This window comes from Micromys minutus, assembly GCF_963924665.1.
Source record: "Micromys minutus genome assembly, chromosome: 10".
Lineage (NCBI taxonomy): Eukaryota > Metazoa > Chordata > Mammalia > Rodentia > Muridae > Micromys > Micromys minutus.
The window spans coordinates 47,197,291-47,222,231 of record NC_137979.1 but is presented as its reverse complement, the minus strand read 5'-3'; the positions used below and the strand labels follow the sequence as shown (position 1 = coordinate 47,222,231).

Below are 24,941 nucleotides of genomic sequence, written 5' to 3'. Positions count from 1 at the left end.
GTCAGGAGTGTCCAGGTTGGGTCCATGTGTGGATGCTGTGTTCTGCAGACCCAGGTCTCAACCAAGCTGACAGCTGTGGCCTCACATGACCAAGACAGAAGGGGCATCTCAAGCCATGTGGATGGGGTTGGGGTAGCTTGGCAGGCTGTCTTTATTGGTGAATGTCACCCTGCTGGGTATACGGTACAGGATGTTGGGTTTCTGGCCAGAGGGCTGTTGTGTCTCCAGTAAGTGCTACATGCCTGTCTGTCACAGTACTGCCAGCTCCTGCCCAGAGGCTTGAGAACAGGATTCAGCTTCCCAAAGTAGGACTCAACTGGCCTGCTGCTGTGTTTCCCCAGTGTCCCCTTGTCTCCAAGACCCCATCTCCATCTCTGAGATTTGCTTTCAGGCCCTGGGACCTTGTGTTCAGCCGGCTTACAGTATGCAGCCATTCCTGACGCTCTTCCTAATGGTCCCATATTTTAATGGTATTCTTCTAGAAATGGACCACCCCCATCACGTTTCCTCTTGACAGTTTGGCTGCGGGGTGTATTTAGAAGTCAGGCTGGGTCACCTGACATACATATCATCACCTCCAGATTTCAAACCTCTTCTGTTTTTTACTGTGTGTTCACAACCACCCCAGCCATTGTGAATCTGTCTCTCTCTCTATCTGCTCAGGTATGAAGAGGCCACTGAGCCCACCCCCCTCGAGTGAGAAGGAGCCCCTGACAACTGCAGCATCTGAGTGCCCCCCTCACTCTCCAGAATCGTCAAAGCCTAAGCGGGAGAGGAAACGACCCTCCTACACACTCTGCGATGTCTGCAACATCCAGCTGAACTCTGCAGCCCAGGCCCAGGTGCATTGTGGGGGACGCGCCCACCAGCGAAGGCTTCGGCAGCTCAGCCTGGGCAAGACCTCCGCGGGGCCAGGTCAGTGTGGAGCAGCGCTGAGCTTAGCACCCCTCCTATGAACTAGCTTTGGGTCCCTTTAAGGGACCTTGGGTCTGTGGCTTCCCTCTGTGGTGCTGTCAGGTTTTATTTTAAAACCTGGTGATGTAGTACGGTGGTATGGCGCCTGCCTGGCATGTCCTCTGGATTCCACAAAGCCACAGAAAAGTTTTGTTCTGCTTCTGGACGGCTTTACCATGGGGTCTCTTGGGTTGTGAGAGTCTTGAGGTCTCCTCTGGAGGTCTCTTCAGTTCTAGGAGCTCTCCCTGTTGGAGGTGTTTGTGATTAGGACATTTATAACATTTCTCCAGCCTGCAGGGTGTTCCATACTCCCGCGCTTTTCTTTTCCGTTGCATAGCACTCCAACAAGGAACGACAGGAGGTCCCTCTTCCTGTGGCAGCTGGACTCCCAGCCAGGATTTCTGCCTCTCCCTGCCTGGGGTGACTTTGCAAGGAGAAGGGTAGGGGCTGGGGGAGGGGAGTTGGCTGTCAGTGCTGTAGGGGCATCTGGCTACAGTGCAGTGTTCTAGGGGAAATGGGTGAATGCTAATGTGAGGGTGATGCCTGTTGACAGACACATGGGGGTCATGAGCTGCAGGCTGGCAAGGAAGGCAGATCCAAAGAAGCCTAGGGGGGAGAGGCAGGAAGCATTAGTACCCCATATCCTGGGGGTGGCTTCAAGAAACCCACCTTGCAGCCCCAGCAGGGTAGTTTTGCCAGAGGGTACCTTGAACCTTGAGAGCGCCTAATCTTTGGGTGACATTTATACAGTGTCCCCTGAGCATGGTGGAAGTTGAGACACAGCCCAAGGGACAAAAAGGCCTCAGAGGGAGAGTGATGACCACTATAGGTGAGGGGAAATCAGGCTGAGGTCATGTCCTTAGCAAGTGACAGAAAGACTCCTTTATCAGCATTAACTCATCCTCCAAGGAGGAGCCTAGAGTTGGATTCTTGAGGTTGAGACTGAGCAAATCTTACGGATGGCTGTTACTGGAGCATGTAGGATGGGGAGGTGTTGGGGGATGCGTTAAAAAGTTTTCCAGTGGTTAAGAGCACTGACTGTTCTTCCAGAGGTCCTGAGTTCAAATCCCACTAACCACATGGTGGCTCACAATCACCTGTAAGGGGATCTGATGCCCTCTTCTGCTGTGTCTGACCACAGCTACTGTGGGATTTATTTATTTTGCATAAAATAAACAAATTTTTAAAAATAAATAAAGGAAAGAAAGAAGAGAAAGGAGGAGACCCATCACTGTCTCCTGCCCTTCTAGTTGGCTAAAGAAGGCAGCTTTCTAAAGCCAGCCACATCTTCTGACTCTGGGTACTTTCCAAGGGCTTGTCCCTCACTCTCCATCACACACATTACAGCAGACACCTGAAGGGACAGGAAGAGACTTAAGTTCTGTCCTGTTGAAATGGCTGGAGGAACCATGGGTGAAAAATGTAAGGTAGACACTGGGATAGACTGGCAAACAGAGATGGGTCGGATTTTAAAAGCATCCGAGACAAAGATGGCTGCAGTTGTGGCAGTCAGACGTGAGTCTTCCGCACTCCCCACAAACATGCTGGAGATCTCCGAGCCCTCTATCCTCCAAACTTTGACGCCTCTGGCTGTATACTCTGGACCCTGGAAATCAAGGGCGTGGGTCATGCATGAGTCACTGGCTTGGTGAGTGTGTGCTCATACGCCACTGCTTCCTACAGATGGATTAATTTCAGTCCCTCCAGGAGGCTCCGGAAGCTCTCCTCCTGTCCTTCCTTCCCATCAGCATCTTTCTGGGCTGCTGATTCCTCCTCACGGAGCTCCTCCACCCCCACCCCATCATCCTGAGACCTTCAGGTACAAGCTTCAAAGAAGCAGTATCCCCCCCCCCCATCTCCACCTCAGACCCCTGAGCCCAGCCAGTGCCTCCTATGGCCTCCTTGGGTGACAGGAGACAGAAGTGTCCTACATTCTCCCAAGATAGCCAAACATCCTCTTCCCCCAGGTGAGACCTGCCTTCCCCCACCCAGACCACCCAGAGAGGCGAGGCTGTCTGGGTAGAGAATTAGGGGGCTTAGCTTAGGTGTCTGCCTGGGAGAAGACAGAGCTTCCGTGTCTCTGGGCAGGTTCGTTAACTCTGGGCTTGAGTTTCTTTTCTCCTCCCCCCTCCCCCGCACCCCCTACCCCGCACAAACAACTCCTTCCTCTTAGAGCCCCTTCCTAGTAAGAAGCAGCCCTCTGTCAGCTCCTGGCTAGACCTGCTCTGTGGTACAGGTATTGGTTGCCCTGAGATTACTGGTTATTATCTGGTGGAGACAGAATGCTGAAGGGGTGGGGGCCCGCATTGGGCACAGACAGGGTTTGGAATTCGAGACTAGATCCCAGCTGTGGCCTGGCTGTCTCCCCTTTCCTGACCACCCCCCTGTGCAGCCACCAGGTGCTCAGGTGAGTGGAGAGCCAGCTTTTCAGCATGAGGAGGGAGAGAAAGAAGCAACAGTGGAGAGAAGAGGTAAGGACCTTGGACCCCAGATAGGTGTCAGAAGTTTTAGCTGATCTGGCAGAGCCCTCCCCACTTCCTTCCTGGCACTGCAGGAGGTAACAGGTCTAAGGGGCTAACCTGGGCTCCCTCTCAGTGACAACCCTCTGTGATACGTCTCAGAGCCTGTTTCCCCTTCAGTAAAAGCAGATGACTATAAGGTGATGCCCAGGAGAAGAAGAAGCTCGGTGGTCTAAACAGGGGCTTCAGCAAGTCCAGAGCAGGGGAGCATTCCAGCACGCAGTGCAGGGGTGAGGTGTGTGAGGGTAGTATCTGTCCCTGGAGGTCTCTGTGGTCAAAATCAGCCTTTTGTTTCAGCAAAAGAGGCAGGAGACGGAGCCTGAGGCACAGGAGGGGGGGGGTGAGTAGGTCACACTCAGCTGTCTGTCCCTGGTTTCCACAGTCCCTCACATTCCCACGGCCTCGCAAGTTCCCCCTCTGCTCCATGCCCCTATGGTTGGGATTCAGAAATCAAGGATCAGGCACCCCTTTTCCTGGCAAAGGGGAACAGGGCTTTCCGGCCTAACTGGAGTCCCTCCCTTAAGCCCTCCCCTCCTGTCCCTCACATCCCCCCTTCCCTCTGTCACTCTGGCTGGCTTCGTTCCTGCTCGGCACTCTGCTACGTGGTGTCTCCAAAGGCTGAGAATGCTCTTGGGTAAGTGCTGAGGGCTCCTGAGCTGGGGAATGGGGGACAGGTCTCAGGGGCTTCTAGGAAAGGGTCACCATCTCTCCCACCCTACTCTTCCCCTCTTGTTAATGGTCCCCAGAGGCTGTTTGCTGGGGAACCAAGGTCAGTAGATTCACCTACCCCACTCCAGACCTATGTAACCTGGACTGAGGCTGAGAACAAAGGGGAGGGTATGTCTGGAGAGTCTACCCTGAGGACTCACGGGTGCTGCACATCTGGGTAAATGTGCGCTGGGAACCTGAGCTAAAGACTCCTTATGGGAAATCTTACTTTCGCCTCCTCTAAGGGCAAGGGAGGGGAGGCACTGGATGAAGCTGAAAAGCTGTTACTTCCTAGGTGGAGAGAAGGTAGATGGGACCAAAAGGCTCCTAGCTGAGCCGCGGGGTGGACACTGGGGCCAGACCAGTACCTTACACTCTGCTTTACCTGTGTCCCTACTCCCTAGGCCTCCTCACATAGGGTCTGCTTTGTCAGCCCTTTTGTTTTTACTGCTCCCCCCCGCCCCCACCCCATCCCAGCTTCCTCAAAGCCTTGCTGATACCAGGCTGGCTTGGAACTTACTTTACATCCTAGGCTAGCCTCAAATTAGCCATCCTGCCTTAGGATTTATAGCCAGCACCACTACACCTGGCTTGCCTGGTTGTTTTTGTTTTGTTTTTAGGGAGGCTGTGGTGAAGGGAAGGAGCCCTGGTCCATATTTAGAATCCTCCTGGGGAGTGGAATGGGCAAAGGTTGGGTCTCAGTTTAATGTCCCCCTGCCACCACTGCCCCCTCCCCGTTTCCTCTCTTCATCCCCATCCCACATTAGGCCCTTCCTCTGGATTTTCTTTTCTTTTCTTTTTTTTCTTTGCAGGTTAAAGAAATGACTAGCAACTATTAATTATGCACACTAATGGTTTCGTGACATTTTTTCATACTTGAGTATGGTGTGTTGATTGATATTCTTCCCCTATCTTCCTCCTGGGTCCCCACCTCACCCTTCCTCTTCCCAGATTAACTCCCCCACACAGATTTCTCCCACGTTTTGTTGCTCTTTTCTTTTTTGGTGAGTCAGTGAATGTTAAGGTTTCTTGCAGGAGTGTGCATTCAGGACGGGTTATTGACGGGGCTGTGGGCACCTTACCCACAGCCACACCACTAAAGAAAATGCCTCCCCCTCCCTTAGGATGAACTGTTTATAGATGCCCAGGGAGGTATAGGGCCTCACCTCTGAGTTTTTATTTTATCTGTGATAGAAACCGCATTGTTCTGCTAATATGTGCGTGTGTGTGCACATGCATGTGCCCTGTGTTTGGTCGTGTGATCTCAAGAGTCCGATGCATCTGGTTTTTCACACGAGGAAGTGTGAGCATGCACTTGTGCTGGGTGGTGATCTCAGGGTGTTCGCTTCATTCTTTGTCAAGGTGTACAGCATTCAGCTCATGCGAACAGCGCCTAGTGTTTCAGAGACTCCACTACATTACTACAGTACAGCTACATGCCCACTGGCCTATCTATCTGTGTATACATGCACGCTCACACCGGGCCCCTGAGGGGGTGTGTGTCACTGCACGGGCATCATGTGCTAGACCCTAGACTTGGTTTCACCATGGGGAGATGGATGTGCACACATGCCTTGGCCTCTGTGTCTAGCATCATCGGTGTGGGTACCTGTGAATCTCGAGGTGGGTATCAATCTTTTCTAATTATGGCACAACTACAAAATGTGGTTCCCTTAGACCCCTTTCTCTCAGGTGGCAGCCAGGGTGGCCTTATTTCATATGATGCCTGCTTTGTACTCCCGCCCCAACCTGGGCTCCGGGCACAGGGTAAGCTGCTTCTTAATGCTGTCAGTATGGCGTGTTCTAAGCGTGCCCAGAGCCAGCAACTTGTCTTTTCTTGAGGCAACTATTCAGTGAGTTGGATCAGGCTATGGACTTTGGCCAGGGCTGGGAATTCTCCCAGACACTTGGAGAAGGGAGAGGGGGGACATCCTTTAAAATCCTACCAAAGAAAATACCTACCCTACATGTTTGACAAGAGAGAACTTTGACCTTCAATACTCTCCTGGGGCAGCGGGAGTGGCTGCTTGATCTGAATGTAGTTGAGAGAGCAGGTAGTCACCCAGGGATGTGTGCAGGGGCCAGGGCTCACACTGCAACCCAGAGCTCAAGCTGAATGTCAGAGGCAGACAGTGAATCACCCGGGGGCGAGGGGATTTGGCATCAAAATCATCGTATTCTCTAGCCCTAATGTGGAGCATGCTGCATCTAATTGTGAGGGGACTGGAAGGCATGTCTGGATGACTGTGTGTTGACAGGAGAGACAGGGCCACCAAATGCCTTGGTCTCCCCTGACTCTACAGAAGCAAACCCACCCCTTCTTCAGTACCTATTATGGTCCTCAGTTCCATTTCCATACTGTTCTCCCTCCCTTAGTTACAAACCCATTTTTCAGACAAAGAGACTGAGGTTCCTAATAAATCTCCAGGGCAGAATTAAATCTAGCTAAGAATTCATCCATCCCAGGTGTCTCTTAACTCCAGTCCCCAAAGTCTGGGAGACAGGCAGACATTTTGGTTTCTGGACCCCTGTGCCTTATATACCCTGTCGGCTTCCAGGTAGGTTAATGGATTCTTGCTGGCAAGGCACAGATGCACTTCACTACGTAAAACTTCGCTACAATATCTGCCCCCTTCACTGCTGGCATTTGGCTTCCCATCTGCTTCTCTGGCCCCAGAGTCCTGCTAGGTCCAACTTTCAGAACTCTGGGAAAGCCGCACCCTGCGGTGTTCTAGGTCTTAGCCCTGTGAGCTCTCCTAGGAACCTACCCATATTTGCAATAATCGACTGGATTCCTTTTCCCTTTGCTCCCTGTGGCCTCACCATAGTGTTCCTGCTGCAGCATGGGGCAGTTGGATAAGGCTAGGACTTGCAGAAGGAGTCCCAGGAGGTGGGCTTGTCTGGCGCACTGTGGCTCTGCCTGAGACCCAAGTGGTGCCCTCTGCTGGTGCCTTTTGTCTCCTGCTGTTATTCTGCAGAGCTCAAGGAGACCTTGGCCAGAGCGTTTGCCACCCAAGATGATGTCTGCATGAGTGTGTAGGAGTGGCCTGAGGACACCTGGACTGGCGTTCAGTCCTAGAGCTTCTGGGAAAGGGGTGGGAGAATGGGGACCTGTTTGAGTGTGTTGGGGCATCCACTGATGGATGAGCTCAGAGGAGGTCTCCAACCTTCCCCTGTCCCAGTGCTCTGGAGGACGCACACAGGGTACAGAGAAACCCCATCTGATAGGATCCTGCCCTGCTGAGAGCTTCAAGGTCTCTTGGTGAGGTCCCAAGGATGGGAACTATGTGGGCCTGGGGAAGAGACTGGAGAAGAGACTGGGTTTACATGATCTGTGGGTGGGGGTGGGGAGACCAGCACACACAGCCTTTAGACCATGCAGGCTGCAGTGGGTCCCGCTAGCTTGTGGAGGTATATAGGATCCAGGGCTGCTCACACTTGGCCACCCCTGATTAGCACCGATTCATATAATTCTGCTGATCCCCCTACCCCACCCCAGCCCACCCCCACAGGCTGGCTCCTACAAGGTGACATAGGGTAGATTTAGAACAACTTGTTGCTGGAATTTACTGGGATGCTGCATATGTTTTCTGTGTTGTCCAGGCCACGTAGCTACTGAGTACTTAAATGTGGTTAGTGTCAGCTGAATAGGTTTTTGGTTTGTTTCGGACTGGATTCTAATGGGTCTGAGAGCTGCTGTCTGGAATAGTGTCAAATTGGCCTTCACCTTCCCAGGCCCCTTCATTGAAAACATCTCAGTGTACTAATTTGGTCTTGCTGGAGGATGGGGTGGGACCGAGGTTCTGGGAATATGGGAGGGGTTTGGCAAACTTCCAGGAGGGCAACTGTCACTTTGGTCTTGGTCTTACACTTGTCCCCAATTCTCACATCTTTTGGGTGGTGGGCAGGAAAAAAAATCTTGGAATCACAGGCTTTGGGGACGAAAAGACAAGGAAGGAAGTGATTTCCACCCCCTAACAGGTGCCAAGTCTAGCTGCTGTTGCTGCTGCTCCTCTCTCTCTCTCTCTCTCTCTCTCTCTCTCTCTCTCTCTCTCTCTCTCTCTCTCTCAGCTTTTTAAAATTCTTCAAATTTTGTGATATACGTTTTAGAAACCAGGCACGGTTGCCCTAACTGGGGTTCATACATGAGGAAGTCGGTGACCCGGGAATGTCACTTGACTAGTAGAGCGCTCACCTGCATGCAGAGAGCCCTGGGTGTGAGCTCCAGCATGCATAGAGCTGGACATGGTGGCACATGGCTGTAACCAGGAGCTAGGGTTACGGGAATAGAAGTTCAAGGCCATCCTCTTTGAGGCCTGCCTGGTCTACGTGAGATCCAGTCTCAGAGACAGAAAAAGAAAAGAGAAGCAGTTGTCTTTCCTGCCCTTGGGGAATGTATGGGAGAGAGGGAAGACAGAAGGAGGGAAGAGACATGAAGGAATGGAACCAGAAACAGATCTGCAACATGTAGGGAGTGGCCTAGAGGGGATGGGGGGGCAGTGGTGGAAAATGGCGGAGCTTCCTGGGTAAAGGCATTCAGTTGCAGGTACACAGGGAACTCGTGCACATAGGGAATTGCCTTAGACTGGAGGCCAGTTACCAGCCCTACTCTGTGGGGATCCGAGTAGCAGAGGGGATGTCTGAGATATTGTCAAGGAGGTGGGGGAGCTGATCAGGGAGAGAGGAAGAGTGGGAATTCTAGTTTCAGGGGGAAGTTAGAAGTGACGAGGGTATGCTTAGAGTGTTCAAGGACCTGGGTTCAATTTCCAGACAGGCAAACGGACAGACAGACATAGTAACAACTTCAGCAGCTTTATTAAACAGCCTCTTTGGGGATGGCTGGGTGGAGTAAACAGGACTACTAAGAATACAGAGATGTTCGGAGGCTGGGGAGGTTCTTAGCAAGGTGCCTGACTTAGGCAGTAAAGTCCCACTGAAGAGGCAAAAAGCAAGGGAGCACCATAGTGGAACAGGTCTAAACTGGCTGTTCTCGGGCTGTAGGGAAACAGTGCAGAGGCAAAACAAGAGCAGGAGAGCCCTGGGCTGAGACAGGCCTGGGGGGGGGGGGTGATGCATTTGTAGAATGGCTGATGGCTGCCGGAGGTTGAGCATCCTGATTGTACATCAGCTGATTGCTGTTTGAGAAACCTTGGGCAAATGCCTTGGTTCCCCTGCTCACAGTCAATAATAATCTTGATCTCTTTGGGGAATCATGTACGGTCTTAGCCCATGGCCTGGCTCAGTTTTTACTGATTGGATGAACAATAGTAGCTGCTAGTCTGCTGCTATGGGCACAAGAGGAGAGGACAAACTTCCCATCATTAGGAGTGGTCTGACCCAACTTTCAGATCTCAGAGACTCATCCTGGAAATGCAGATAATTATAAAAACAATCCAACCCAAAGTCTGACCTCACTCTGTACCCAGGACCACATGCCAGTGCTCATGAATGTGAGCCAGTGCCCGAGTGTGCACATGCCAGTGCTCATGAATGTGAGCCAGTGCCCGAGTGTGCACATGCCAGTGCTCATGAATGTGAGCCAGTGCCCGAGTGTGCACATGCCAGTGCTCATGAATGTGAGCCAGTGCCCGAGTGTGCACATGCCAGTGCTCATGAATGTGAGCCAGTGCCCGAGTGTGCACATGCAGCGACAGATGTCCCAGGGAAATGCAGATGGCCTTGAGATGCTCTGTATTGATAATGCAGGAATCTATGGACTTTGAGGACAACACCCCATGAGTTAGACATCCAGACATGCGTTGTAGCCCTGAATCAGATACAAAATACTCAGGAGCCCTGAGAATCACATCTGTCTTCTGGACTCAAATTGTGCTAAAAGTCACTACTGTGTTCTAAGATACTATAGCAGACTTGGCCAACTAGTATCTTCCTTGTCCTGGAGAGAGGGAGGCCCTTGGGAGGGGTCTTGGGCTTCCTTACCTCTTCCCAATGTGGCTCACGGCATGACTCTGTACACCCCTCCCCATCGGGTCAATCCATCCCTGTGGACATCATAAGCTCCCCCATTTCCCCCTGATTCCGCTCCCTTAGCTTCTTCATTTCTAGTCTCCTACGGCAGAGCTTGAATAAATTTTCTAGGCTAAGTTGGATGAATGGTTCCCCCTTAGCTTGGTGGGCTGTCTCTCTCTTGCCTCCCCACCAACTCCCCTATTTATGGAGTTGCTCTGTGGGTGAGGGAAGAGGGGGGATGGTAAGCATTTGGAGGGGATCCTGGGTCCCCTGTCCTGAGAGCAGCCCCCTGGGAATAAGCCAGCTGGAGAAGCTTCCAACTCCACCAAGTGCAAGCAGTACTTCAGTGAGCAGCGGCAGACGGTGTTTCCCTGTTTGGGTTTTGACTACAAGCAGAAGCTGATGCTCTTCTATCTAGAGTGTTGCCAGGCCCTGGTACAGAACAAGCACACCAAAGCCAAGCAAGAACGCTTTCATGATGGGCACCGACAACTTCCAGGCTTTGGTGGTCAACCAGGGCGAGCCCATTCTGGAAGACCCTGCTGAGTGTGGGTGGACCTACCCGTGCCTGGCAACCACTCCCACCTCTAGGGCTGTCAAGGCAGAGACAGACCTGGCCAAAGTGGTTGCGCTGACCATGTGTATGTGGCTAAAGAGGATGTGCCCGATAACCACCGTTCAGCCCCACTGGAGCTGCAGAGGTTCACCCTGTGTCAGACACGGATGGGCACAGGGCATGGCGCATACTACCGCCCCCAGGAAAGTGAGGGACATGCAGGTAGATGGCAGCCAGGGGTAAGAGGAGGACAAAGAATGGGGGCGACACTGAGCCACCTGGGAAAAGCTCCAGTGTGCTAGGCCCTTGGGTAGTAACCACCATACTTCATTCATATCTCCACTCTGCCAGACTTTCACCAAGTGCTGCCTACATGCCTGGCACCGGACCAGCCATATTGAGTACAACAGTAACGAAGCCAGGCCTGGCCCGTATCACTGGGTGAACACAGGCCTGCTTCTCACTCCTGGGCCAGAGGTTGAAAACTGGTCTTGGGCCGTGGCTGACTTACATTGGGCTTGATGAGCTTTTACCGTGCTTTTGAAAACCTCAAATTAGTTCCAATTAAAAAAATTTCAGCTGGGTGTGATGACACACCCTTTTTAATCCCAGCACCTGGGAGGCAGAGGCAAGCGAAGCTTAGAGTTTAGGGCAATTCCAGGACAGCCTGGACTACACAGAGAAACCTTGTCTACAAAACAAAACAAAAACCCAGAAATAGGTGTAGCGGCACACACATGTAATCGCAGCACTTGGGAGAGAACGGCAGGAGGATCAGGGGGTCAAGATTATCTCTAGCTACATAGTGAACTTAAGTCCAGCTCTGGCATACATTTTTTTTTTAAACAAAAAAATCAGGAGTGGTAAAGCTCCGGCTATGTATTATCTTCTGGAAAAGGAAGTCTTCCCAGTTTTAGGGCAGGGCATTGTATAGTCCAGAGCTTTGATTTTTCATAATTTCCAATTTTTTCTCTGATTCCTCCCCCCTTTTTTAAAAAGATTTATTTATTATATTTAAGTACACTGTAGCTGTCTTCAGACACACCAGAAGAGGGCATCAGATCCCATTACAGATAGATGGTTGTGAGCCACCATGTGGTTGCCGGGATTTGAACTCAGGACCTCTGGAAGAGCAGTCAGTGCTCTTAACCACTGAGCCACCTCCTGACCTTTATCCCTCTGATCCCCTTCAAATTCTAAAACACCCACGTGGTTTCTGGAGTTGTGCATGCTACAGTTCTGCCTAGGTTCTGCTGTGTGAATCCTGGGGTGTGTGGCTGGGGGGGGGGGTTGGATTACTTCTGTAGAGACAAACAGCACATACTGGGACCTTTACTGGCCAGGGATTGCTAGTGAATATGTCTATTGCTGAGTCCCCAAGCTGTTGGGTAACACCCCCCCCCCCCCGCCCCTCTGCCCCTGCCTCTGAAGGAATAGAGCTGCAGGTATTAGAACTGAGAAAGCCAGAAGTGTGATGGTAAAGTAGCTTGCCCAAAGTAACAGAGTCAGTAAGTGGCAAAGAGTCTGTCTGTCTGGCCCCACGCTTGTATTTTTCCAACAACAACCACCTGCCTCCCCCAAGTCCCTAGCCTGTAGGACAAGCCTAACTCTGTCTTTTTTTTTTTTTTTCTCCCTGGTTGTCCCAGGTGGCAAGTGCCAGTGTCTTGCACACAGAGGCCTGCCAGCTCCTGAAGGCATCCTCATATGTGGGGCTTGTGTTAGGTGAGACCAGGGGCTGGGCAGAGTCCCATAGTCTGGCCCTGTTTGCCACTACGGTGTCCCCATGTGATAGCCATCCTGCTACAGTTTTTCCTGGGCAGTGTGAAGATACAGGGCGGGTGAGGCTAATGATTGCCAACTCCTGGACATCCTACAGGTCTTTGGTATATGGGTGAGGCTAATGATTGCCAACTCCTGGACATCCTACAGGTCTTTGGTATATATATCTGCACCCAAACTGGCTTGAAGTTCAAGCTTCTCCGGTGACTGGAGAGTGTCAGCCTGCAGCTCAGAGTCACTTGCCCACTGCTTATCAACCTTCACTGTCTCCCTGGCTGAGCAGACCCAATGACCCATTCCTATTTGGGTGAATATGAGAGTAAATTGGATGTCTTGTTCCGTCTGCATGGTGGCCTCAGTTCCCACTCAGTCCCCAAGCTCCCTGCAGCCTTGGACTTTAAAGCTATTGACTTGACAGGTCCCTTACCAATACCTTGGGGCTCCCTGTTGCTTGTTGTAAAAGCAGTGGCTGAGGCTTGGCCTTGCTTGGTGCGCTCTTTGAGAGCCACAGCTTCAGCCCTGTGTCAGTTGACCTTCCTACGAAGTCTTCACTCACTGCTGCTGGACGCTTCGGTGCAGAAGCTTCCCTGGTTCTGCAGCACCAAGAGCCAGACCTGGCCCCTTGTTGCAGCTCGGCTCTGGGTGCGTGGGGCTCCATGGCTTCCGGAAAGGAACTGGTGATCCCGGAGCCGGACTCCAACGCGGGCGAGCAAACGCTACATCTACCATAGTAGGTGCTAGGGCTACTCGGAGGCTGCGCTGCGAGGCTTAGGAGCGCCACCGAAAGGCTTTCCCGGACTCCATGCGAAGCGGGCTGCGGGACTTCTTCCCCGATCCTCGCTAGCTACGATGGCCGCGTTGGCGGCTATCTTCGATCCCCGCTGCTACCGGCAGGAACCTGAAGAACTGTGCGTGCACGGCGAGGGGGCGCTGCGGGTGCTGCTGCGGGGCTTTTTGATGCTCTTCGAGCCTCGGGCGCCTCTGCCGGCGCGAGCTCTTTCCCAGCCTTCCGAGTTCTAGCCTCCCTAACCTCGGTGCTGGCGGTGGGTGCGGAGCTGCTGGTTAAGGTGGGCTGCAGCCGCAAGCTGCGGTCCTGGGGACAAAGATGGGCCATGATGGGCCGCGCGACCGCCAGGTGGTGAAGATCACGACGGGTGCCTACCCCCTCTCCCAGCTGCATGAGTTTGATTCTGCACTGGCCTTGGAGATCTCAGAGAGTGGTCGTGAGAGGGACCTCTTGGGTGGCACTTCATCTGAAAGTGGTCTTCCCTTGCCTTAGCTAGCCTGGGGTTGGGGGGTGGAAATTGAAGGGTGTAGACACTCAGCCTTAATTATACTACAGCCAAGCTGACCTACTAACTGCTCTTCTCCCCTACTCACAACCAAACCAGACCTCTGGCTTATGAGTAAAGAGCCTGGGCAAGTAGGTTGAGGTGCTAAGATCTGGACGACGCTGTCCCCACCCCATCCCCACCCCACCACTGCCACCCTATCCACCAGTCTAGCCTTTCATGGTTTCCCTTTCCCCTGTTGGATCCTTCCCTTGGGTTTCCAGTTTCCATTAAAGAAGGAAGGGTGGGCCTTAGGAGCTGGGAGAACAGAGGTGAAGGAGAGTAGATTCCTGAGAATTTCCTTACCCCATGCTTTGTAGTGTCTTTTCCCCCTACAAGATGGTAAACGAAATGACAGTGCTTGCTTCTGACATCGCACAATACTGTCTGTGCACAAACTGATAGGTCAAAGCGCACACTGATTCCAGGGAGATAATGGTGCCCTCCGTTCTACGCTCCCCCTCCCATCTGCTGCCTACAGGCTTTCCTGTTTATGACTGTGTTTATAGGTACACATTTACAGATGCTAAATAAACCCACCTGATATTTCAGGGGGTTAACTCCCAAGAATTGAAAGGGACTTCTTTTGGTTTTGCAGTTACAGGATCCAAGTAAGTGTCCAATAACCTGGATTGCTTTCTGCTTTTATTTTTCCCTTCCCTTCCTTGAAATCTGGTGTGTTGGTTTCCCGCCCTTTTCTGCCTTTATTTCACACTGTTAAGACCAAAGATTACAAAACCACAGTGTTGTTCCTGTGGGTCCTGAGAACTGGCTTGGGGGTATCATCCTGGCTGCTGGATGGGGTGCATCCTCTGGGAAGCAGCAGGTACCCCCAATGTCACCCAAATGTTCAGAATACTACGGGGTTTTTTCTTCTTAATTTTGTGGGCCTTTTTAGATTTATTTGATACGTATGATGTTTTGCTTGCATACATGTAAAGGGCAACATGTGTGTGTGCCTGATGCCTGCAGAGGTCAGAAGCAGGCATTGGGTCCCCTGTAAACGGCGTTACAGTTGCAAGCTGCCATGTGGGTGCCGGGAATCAAACCTGGGTGCTCTGACCACTGGGCCATCTCTCCAGCCCTCTGCTTTGGGTTTCTTTTCATTCCTTCTGTGAGAGACACAGGGCCGGAAGTGAGAAGGGACAGTTAGAGAGAAAAGAGTTGGCCTTTCGCCGCACTCCCTGAGCTTGGTGCTTCGGGATCAAGTAGGGCGAGTAGTGTGTGTCATGTTGTTACCATGGTTTTATGTATGTCAGCCCTGACTCTTCTGACCGCTCTCTTGGCTGGACTTCCTTGTCACTCTTCTACTTAGGAGACTTGACCTGTGTGTGGACTCCCTGACTCTGCTTTCCCAACTGAGTTGAGCTGGTTATAAAGAGGGAGCAGGAGTTGCTCTTTGTTCTGGCAGCAGAGGTGGGAGAGAGCCCTGTGGCTCCTCATTTCAGACTTTGCCCTTCTTCCTCCTGTAGCAGGCCCAGCCTCCAGCGCCCCCAGCCCCTTGCTGGCCTCCCTGACCCTGCCCGCCCGGCCTCTGCAACCCCCGCTGGACTTGAAGCACTTGCTCGCCTTCCACCTCAATGGCACCACCCCGCTCAGCCTCTTCCCCAACTTCAGCACGGTATGGGCTGGGCAGGAGGGTGGAGGCATGTGAGTTTTGGGGGAGGGCAAGGAAGGTGACTGGGCTGGCCCTAAGTGCTACCAAACAGGGACCCAGAACCCAGCTGTCTCCTACCTAGAGAGGAAGAGGATGTCATCCCTACCCCACCATCATAACTGCCTAGAGATGGTTTTATACGGATGATCCATGTTTGTCTATGTGCACTGGAGTTGGGGGTTAAAGTTTATCTTATTATTATGTATTTAGTTATGTGTGAGTTAGTATATGTTCACATGTATGAGCACATGGCCAGGAAGAGCGGCAAGTATTTGGGGAATGTTTCTGGAGAGGTAGCCAGGCCAGCAGTTAGAAAAGTAGATTAGGGGTTAGCTTCCAGTAGTTGTCAAAGCCAAATAAAATAACCATAGTCTGAGTCTCATTTATTTGTAAACTAGTTGGGGATAAGCTTAAATTGGTTCTACTACAGACCAGCAAGTTCCAGCAATCTTCCTGCTGCCATTCCCATGGGACTGAGGTTACAGACTTGCATAAGGGCACCTGGGTTGTCATGTGGGTCCTGGAGCCCAAACTCTGGCCTTCATGATTGCATGGCAAGTGCTCTTAACTGCTGAGCTACAGCTCCAGATGTTGAGTTATATCTTTGTTTTGGGGCTTATGCACCTACCTGGAGGTCTGTGTGTTTTGTGTGGGTATGAGTTAATGTATTATTTGTAAAGATGTGTGTGTGTGCCTAGGGATTTGTATGTGCTGTGTGTGTGCGTGTGTGTACTGTGTGTGAATCTGAAGCGTTTGGGTGACTTTGTGCCTTCTCTTATGTGCTGGGTATGGATGTCTTTTAGGGGAGAGTCCATCTGTGGTAGATAGCATCTGTGTGTCTGCGTGTCTGAGAGTGTTTCTCATTGTCTGTGAGTCTATAACTGCTGCTAAGCATATGTGCTTGTGTCTGTGTATTTCTCTCCTGTGCTTGGACTCATTTGTGCTGCGTGTTTTGGGGGGACAAATGTTAGGAGTGCTCTATGAGGTGTGAGGAGCATCACCCCCTTAATTCTCAAAATCAAATGAAATCACGGATGAACTCCACTCTATCCTCAGGAGACTGTCGCATGGCTTCCCAGTAACCCGGAGAGGTCTCCTTCCCTTTTGTCCCCTCCAGGGTTATACAGAGGTCCTGAGGAGTATGGAACATGTGGGCGTGGACCTGTGAGCTTCAGCCTCTACTGTCATCTACAGATGTAACCACTGTCCAAAGGGGTGGTCTCTCAAAGGCTGGTGACACTTCTGTCAGCCCAGTGTAAAGACCTCCCTCTGAAATCCTGATGATGGCTTGGCTCTCCCCTGAGCACTGTCCAGCTTGTAACTCTGTCCTCAGGGCAGTCTTTGGCATGCTCCCTTCTCCGCCTCAGGTTTCTTCCCATGGGAAGGTTTGGAGAGTTCCTTTTGACTAAACCAGACAACTTCTCCTTTGAATCCAACAAACCTAGGCTTCTAACACACAGCATGGTGGTCCTACCTGTAATGCCAGCATTCTGGAGACTAAGGAATATGTATTAATGACAACCTGGGCTACACAGTGAGATAAAGGCCAGCCTGAGCTAAGTAAGGAGACTCTATCTCCAAAAACCAAAATAGACCCCCGAAAACTTAGACCCCTGAGAAAAGACAACAGAAAAAAAGAAGGAAGGAAGGAGAGAGAGAGAGAGAGAGAGAGAGAGAGAGAGAGAGAGAGAGAGAAAGAGAGAGAGAGCTAAAGTGGCTAGTGATACAGTGAAATTGGTAGTCTGCCTAGCATGCACAAAGCCCTAAATTTGATTCCCAGCACTATATAAATCAGATGCAGTAGCACATGCTTTAATCCCAGTGCTTGGGAGGTGGAGGCAAGAAGAAAAGTTTAAGGTCACCCTCAGCTACATAGTGACTTTATCTCAAAGGAAAAGAAAGACTATTGCACTGTGTTGTGTGCCTATAATCCAACATTTGGGAGCTTAGGCAGGAAGACAGGGCTTCTAAGGCCATCCTGAGCTAAGGGAGACCTTGTCTCAAAATAGATAAACAAACAAACAGAGAACAAAAAAATGAACAACACATATTAAGTAAGAAGAGAAAGAGAACACTCGAGTTCATATTGCAAAAGGGACAGTCCTGCCACTTGGGGAGCCTCAGGCCTCCCTGTGCTGTCCTGCTTGGCCACCTGTCTCCCTGCCCGTAGGTTTCACTCTGCTTAGCAGACATCAGGCTTTGGGACAGTGACAGAGGTGGTGAGATACAGCTTCTTGTCCCCACCAGCAGGTCCAAGTACAAAAGCTGGGTCAGGAGAAAGGAAATCCCACCAAAAATGTCTTCTGTCCCTTCCTTGCTGTAGTCTGTGCTCAATCTTTGGTCACAATAGAAAACAAATCCCCAAAAACTAAGACCAGAAGTGCATCAAGAGATGCCAAAGTGATTCTGTGTCAGGCTATGGCCCTAAGCACACAGGTCACCCTGGTCACCCCCTTGGCCCTAGCAAATCAAATTGGTCAAGAAAAGGCTGTTGTACCCTTGTTAGGGTTATAGCATGAGACAGGGGATTTCTGGGAAGCTGACCATATTTTGAACTGCACCTTTCTTGAGCATGCAGGAGGAACTAAGCCCTATCACCCCCACCCACCCACAGATGGACCCAGTCCAGAAAGCTGTCATCAGCCACACGTTTGGGGTCCCCTCCCCTCTGAAGAAGAAGCTGTTCATTTCCTGTAACATCTGTCATCTGAAGTTCAACTCAGCGGTGAGAGGGAATTATGGGATTGGGGCTTGGAGGGAGCAGGGTCTCCTTTGGGGCTGCTGTAATAGGAACTGACAGCAAAGGGGCTGTTGCTCTGACCATCATCCTTTCCTGACCCCTGCCCCTTCTCATAATTCTTCCTGCCTACATGTAGCCCATTAGAATTCCATTCTTCTCCCATCTTCTGGATGTCCTAGAGGCCATGGTGTGAATCCTGGACTTAAGATGTTTACAGTATGTATTCACCCCAGCATCTTTGGGGGAGGAGAGCTGATATTTTCTATAGAGACCATGCTATCCTCAAACGCACAGAGATCTGCCTGCCTCTCCCCCAAGTTCTGGGATTAAAGGCGTGCCCTACCATGCCCAGCTTCACTGAATTTTGTTGTAGTTGTTGAGACAGGGTCTCACTATGTAACTCTAGCTGGAACTCACTCTGTAGTCCAGGCTGGCTTCAAATTCATAGAGTTCTGCCTGCCTCTGCTTTCCTGGTGCTGGGATTAAAGGTGTTCTCCCACTATATTTCATCATCTTAATGGACTCCCATGATGCATCTGTGAGAGGTACAGAGGCAAAATTACCATCCTCACTTATCTGAAGAGGACACAGTCTCACAGTGGGTAAATAATTTGCCGGGAAGCACACCTAGTAAATTTCATTTTGGGGATTTGTATCCAGCCCTGGCTGACCCTGAGGTCTGCACACTCCTACTGCAGCGTATTCTGGGAGAGGAGCCTCATTGTGGGGTTTTGATGAGATGTCAGAACTAGAGTATAGCCAAAGAGTTTAAGGAAGGGCTGTGGAGGCTTGGCTTTCCCACTTTTGGGAAATAGTTGAGAAACAAGTAGTTTCCTGGCTGAAGTAAAGAGGATGCTGACACCCCAGCTGTGACATTCTCTCCAGATATTTAGGTCACATCATTCTACAAAATATAGACAAAGAGATTTGCCATTTCTAGGCCCTGGCAGAATGGCTGGGCCAAGAGCAAATAACTCAAAAATTCTTTTAAAAAAATGAACAATGGGATATTTTTGATGTCCAAAAATCCAAAATATGAGGACCACTGTGCTTTCCATGGGTGAACTCCTTAACATTCAGGAGACCCAACTTTATAAACTAGACCCTTACAATTCATGTCCCATTTAACATTTAACGTGAACAATCACAAAGTAAAGCAGGGGGTGGGGGGGACAGAGGTGCACACTTGTGATTCTATTATTCAGGAGGCTGAGGCAGGAGGATCATGAGTTTAAAGCCAGCTTGGACCACAGAGTAAGTAGTCCATTTCCAGAATATTCTGTACATATAGGCAGACATCCAAGGGCATGAATGTTTCTGGGTTTAACACTTCTGGGTCTGGGAACACAGAAACAAATAGGGCTGGAGATTTGGCTTAGTGGAGAGTATTTGCCCGATAGTCACAAGGCTTTGTGTTCAACTCTAAGTTCAACACACACACACACACACACACACACACACACACACACACACTCTTCCATTGAGTGAGGTGCTATGACTTGCCTCAAGATGCATAGATTATAAATGGCTAATCAGCTTGATTCTGAAGGCTACCTGCATTGAGCGTCTGTGTGAGATCAAGTTCTGTAAACCTTAGGACTGTATACATGTGGCAATGGTAGTAACACTAACTTCACCCCCTTTGTGGCCAAGCCTTGTGTCCCCTTGACCCCATATTCCTCTGGCCCATCCCTCCCTCTGCTCACTCCTAGATGAGGCATGTGACCCAAGGGAAGGTGACCCCTCCCCTTCCTCTTCCAGAACCAGGCTGAAGCTCATTATAAGGGCCATAGACACGCCAGAAAACTCAAGGCTGTAGAAGCTGCCAAGAGCAAACAGAGGCCTCGAAACCTGACTGCAAACGGCACAGTGCTGTCTTCAGCCTCACCTCCAGCCAGTGGAAGCCCTGGGAACCCTCAGAGTAAAGGTCAGCCTTGAGCTCAAGTCCACACAACGAGGCTGTGAGTGACTTTGGCTCTTCAACCATCTTTCTTTCCTTTTCCTTTTGTTTGGTTTTACAGAGACAGGGTTTCTCTATGTAGCCTCAGCTGTTCTTACTCTGTAGACCAGGCTGGTCTAGAACTTACAGAGATCCACCTGCGTCTGCCCTCTGACAGTGCTGGGATTAAAGGCCATGTGCCACTACTACCTGTTTTGTTTTGTTTTGTTTTTTAACTTGGTGTGTGTGTGTGTGTGTGTCTGAATGTGTGGGTGCTCATGGAATATAGAGGCCAGAAGAGGGCATGAGATCCCTGGGAGCTGGAGTACAGGTGGTTTACAGGCTGGGGATTGCACTTCACCTGCTGTAAGAACAGTGCATGCTCTTAACTGCTGAGCCATCTCTCTAGCTTTTCGCCATCTTTATTGCTTAAAAAATGATTCTGTACATACTGACATAGTCAGGCACCTACTGTTCCTTCCTCAGGCTTGTTGCAATATCCTTTCAACCCAATCGCCAATTTGTTGCATTTTCCTCTTCAACCCAAATAAACCCATTCAATGAAAACACGACTCAGTGATTAGGAAAACAAACTGCGGTCTATTTTGGGCAGATTTACCACTACACTCTCTATTCCCCTCCTAAGACATCCCTCTCACTTGCCTTGAACAGTCTTCTTCCCATTTAGTCCTCCTCCTCCTCTTCTGTTTTACTCTGACTCCTCCTCTTCCGTTTCCTTCCTTTTTCCCACCTCCTCTCCCTGTCTAATCATGTATTGCCTTAACATAAATCTACACAGGCTGACTCTGGATCAGGCAACATGCTGCCAGCACATCTAGCCTGAGCTAGGACTCAACTACTCCCTGTGTTGGTTCCCTAAGCCTGACAGAACTAATGGCTACAAAGTAGGTGGCTAAAACAATAGAAATGTATTTTCTCCACAATTCAGAAGTCAGAGGTCTACATTCAGATGTGGGTAGGTTTCAGTTTTTCCTGGGGGCAGAAGGAGAAGCCTGTTTCTCAGCTAATGGGTACCATTGTCCTCCACACTCCTTATAGACTGAGGAAGGAGAATTGGGAGTTCCAGACCAGCCTGGGCTAAACATCAAATTTAAAGCTAGCCTAGGTTCTATAAGACATTGTCTCGGAAAACACAGGATGGGGGTTAGGGGTATAGATCAGTGGGTAGAGTACTTGCATACCACTTGGAAATCCTGGATTTTGATTTCTAACACTACCACAAAACTGGGAATAGTGGCAGAGACCCATGCTCACAATACTTGGGAGGTGAAAGCAGGAAGTTTAGAAGTTCAAGGGTATCCTCAGCTATATGGTGAGTTCATGGCCAGCCTGAGACAGGAGTCCTTGACAAAATCTAACACTTCCTCTAATCCCCCCCCCCCCCATTAACATCCATCACATCTGAGTTTGCATGTGGTCATTTTTACTTCCTCAGCTGTGTTCTCTGCTGCACGGATAGACCACCATTCTCTTGGATGATGGGCCTCTCATTTCTAGTTTACTGCTATTATATTCTATAAACATTCTAGCACATCTTTCTGGTGACTTCTATTTACTCAATACTGAGGCACTAGAACGTCAGACTGAAAGTATGACCTACTGTGTCCAATTTTATGATTTTTATTCAGGGAAACTGAGGTGAGGCCCAAGTTTGCCTAGTGAGCTGGTGGCAGGGTGAACCTAGAATTTAGAGCTAGCTCTTTTACCAGGAAGCCTTCCAGTCTCCCATTCTATCACGTGGGTGCTGCGACTCAGAGGTCCAAACCTCCCCGTGTGTCCCATGTTCTTGCAGATCCAGCATCCCCTCCTCTCGGCCCTTCACTTCAGCTACCTCCGACCCCAGACGAGTCAGTCAGAGAGCCAGCCCACTCAGAACTTTCTGATGCTGCTGCTTCCTCTTCCTCCTCTTCGTGCCCACCCTGCTCCCCCGATCCTATCCGGGAAGCACCAGGGCCTGAGCCAGCAGAAGTGACTTCGGGAGATGGAGTGAATGGGGAAGGCCGGGGCGAGAAGGGACGCCTCTACTGCCCTACCTGTAAAGTGACAGTGAACTCGGCCTCTCAGCTTCAGGCTCACAACACAGGTCAGTGCTTCCCAGGGGCCATGTCATTCCTGGCTAGGTGACAGAGGAACCTACCTACGGTTACTACAAAGACATTTCTGGGTCCTCCTCTTGATCCCAAGGGAGGGGCACTGGGAAGAGAAGTCTGCAGCAACCAGAACTGAAGCTCACTAAGGACTGGAGTACCCTCCTCTATTCTCCTTGGGTAAAACAAAAGGAAGGGACTTTTGCCTGGCTGTCTATTAAAAAAGGCCATCTTCTTTGAGGAATGTCCGCAGGAATCCATAGACAGCCAGAGATACTGGGAAGAGAAGCCTGTGTGGCTGGAAGGCCATGTGTAAATGGAGGGGCAGCCTAGCTTGCTGTTGTAGCCTCCCTTCGGGCCTGAGAGACTGTCTCCTTTCCTTCCAGGAGCTAAGCACAGATGGATGGTGGAAGGTCATCAAGGGACTCCCCGAAGGGGCCGGGGCCGTCCTGTGTCCCGAGGAGGGACTGGACACAAGACAAAGAGAATGCTAGGAAATCGTGGGGCGCGGCAGGGACCCAGCCCTCCTTTCCATTGTGCCCTCTGTCAGCTCCACGTCAACTCAGAGACCCAGCTCAAGCAGGTAGTGGGGAGGCTGGGATAGGGCGGGTATCAAAGCAAGGGAGGAAGGGTTGATGCCCACTGAGGGTTGGATGTGGCAAGGCTGCCCAGGACTGCCCTATTCTGAGAGCCCATCATATGTGTTGAATGTGAGAAGTCTGAGATAGTCTGGGGAATGGAGTAGTTTTGGGTTCTGTGGGCTTCCTCATCTCATTCCCAATCTGTCTGTCTGTCAGCACATGAGCAGCCGGAGGCACAGAGACCGGCTGGCTGGGAAGCTCCCCAAGTCCTCCAGCCAGCACAGCAAACTGCAGAAACACACAGCATTGGCTGTGAGTGTTCTCAAGGTACCTGTCTCTAGGGGACCAAGGTCTACGCCGGAGAGTAGGAGGAAGGGCCAGCTGAAAGACTTGGGGTGCGGCAGGAAGGAGGCTGCTGGCCCTGCAGCTGCCTGAGCAGGGACAGGGTTACGAGTGGGTGGGGTTGGGCTACACCCAGAGGAATTTCCTGGGGGTGGGCTGGGCCTAAGGTCATTCATATTATGAGGGGCAGAAACCAGGGGTGGGTGTGCTTATCCTAGAGACCATCTCTTCCTACCCCTCACAGTGCTGCCTGTCCTGAGGCTGTCCATCTGCTAGGCAGGAAGACAGCTGCCACAGCAACCCCTGGCATGACTGGGGGCGGGCGGGCGGGAGGGAGGTTAGACTTATAACTCTAAAAGGCACATCCCTGAGGCAAAAAAGCTCCTGGATGTGTCCCAGGGAGGGGGCGAGCTTCTCTGGTATCAGAGACCCTGCCCATTTCTGTTTCTATTGTAGTCTAAATTGGCCTTGCAGAAGCAACTCACCAAGACGCTGGCAGCCCGCTTCCTGCCCGGTCCGCTGCCCACCACAGCTGCTGCCATCTGTGCCCTGCCAGGGCCCTTGACCCTCCGGCCTGCCACAACAGCAGCTGCTACCCTCTTCCCAGCCCCTGTCCTGGGCCCAGCTCTGTTTCGTACTCCGGCAGGAGCTGTCCGCCCTGCTGCAGGACCCATCCTTTTTGCTCCCTATTAGCGGACTCCGAATGGCCACATAACTATCTCTTCCAGTCAGACACTTGTCTCCACATCCCACAGACACTGCCTTTTGCAATTTCCAGGCTCCCACCCAACCTGGGTAGCTGCTCTTCACTCAGACTGGGGTTTTTCCAGTCCCCTGGCTCTGAGGACCACTTACCCTCCTCTCCTGGGCCAGCCCTCCATTTATGGTTTGAGACGTCCCAAAGATCTATGGAAAAATCTCAGTCCTAGCCTCATGGTGCTCTCATACCCCAACCCCAACCAGAGACTTACACAGAGCTGACACATCTTAGCTCCCGAGAGCTAGCCTCTCCTGTCATGTTCTAGAGCTATCTGGACAATCACTAGAGATAGGGATCTCAAACTAAAGTGGGCACATTTACCATGGGGTAGCCAAGTATGGTGGTGCATGCCTGCAATCCTAGGACCTGGATTATGAGTTCAAAATCAGTTTGGGCCATATAGCTAGACAGTCTCAAGTAAAGCAACACAACCACAAGTTGACTACAGGGTACGTATGGCAAAGGGCCACAGAGATAAGAGGTCCCCAGAGTTCTTCAGAAATGGACTGTCAGAGTGAGGCAGGAGTGAGGGGAGGCTGCCTCTGTTCTGTGGGGATGGGGCCCGAAGGTGAGAGTGGGCCTGACTATGTAGTCCTGGCTGGTCTGGAACTATGTACACAGGCTGGCAAAGTCAAGAAATCCCCCTGCCTCTGCCTCTTGAGTAATGGAACTAAAGGCATGCACCACTCTGCCTGGCTCTGGGTTTTAACAGAAGTGACCTGTCTTACCACAGCTGTTCTTAGCCTTTCACTGGTTTCTCTTGAACCCCAACTCCAAGGCTCTGGGTCTCCCTTAGCCTAGGGACTCTCCACTCCACACTGGGGTCTGGCCATCCCAAGTGTGGTGTTTCGGGCTGGTACACGGTCCAATATATGCCCTCAAGATCCACGTTTATGTTGCCAAAGCCAGTGCCATTCCCCCATTCAACATGGGATTTTGCCATTATCTACCTGTCTTTTTTTTTTTTTTTTTTGAACGGTATTTCCAATGGGACAAG

At 51.1% G+C, this 24,941-nt stretch overlaps 2 protein-coding genes across 6 annotated transcripts; both read left to right on the top strand.

Moving 5' to 3' along the window:
- Positions 1–665: 665 nt before the first annotated feature.
- On the top strand, positions 666–23,877 carry ZNF385C (zinc finger protein 385C; the record flags this gene model as incomplete). 5 transcript variants are annotated; one of them, XM_080923012.1, is made up of 8 exons in its annotated part: positions 666–915; positions 15,290–15,438; positions 18,089–18,199; positions 19,982–20,141; positions 21,967–22,257; positions 22,648–22,844; positions 23,059–23,169; positions 23,641–23,877. In XM_080923012.1, the coding sequence occupies 8 exons, from the start codon at positions 666–668 to the stop codon at positions 23,875–23,877; spliced, it is 1,506 nt and encodes a 501-aa protein (XP_080779138.1). The 5 variants fall into 5 exon arrangements, with proteins under 5 accessions (XP_080779138.1, XP_080779139.1, XP_080779137.1 ...); XM_080923013.1 differs by having other exon boundaries at positions 19,976–20,141; positions 23,059–23,154; XM_080923011.1 differs by having other exon boundaries at positions 19,976–20,141.
- LOC308426248 (uncharacterized protein C17orf113) lies at positions 9,614–13,628 on the top strand (the record flags this gene model as incomplete). The annotated part of the gene is given in 16 exon segments (XM_080924005.1): positions 9,614–9,799; positions 10,437–10,616; positions 10,618–10,786; positions 10,789–10,901; positions 10,903–10,929; positions 12,354–12,533; positions 12,536–12,643; positions 12,700–12,762; positions 12,766–13,069; positions 13,072–13,106; positions 13,109–13,223; positions 13,226–13,257; positions 13,259–13,322; positions 13,325–13,452; positions 13,454–13,492; positions 13,494–13,628. Coding segments are annotated over 16 exon segments (1,878 nt in total).
- Positions 23,878–24,941: the final 1,064 nt, after the last annotated feature.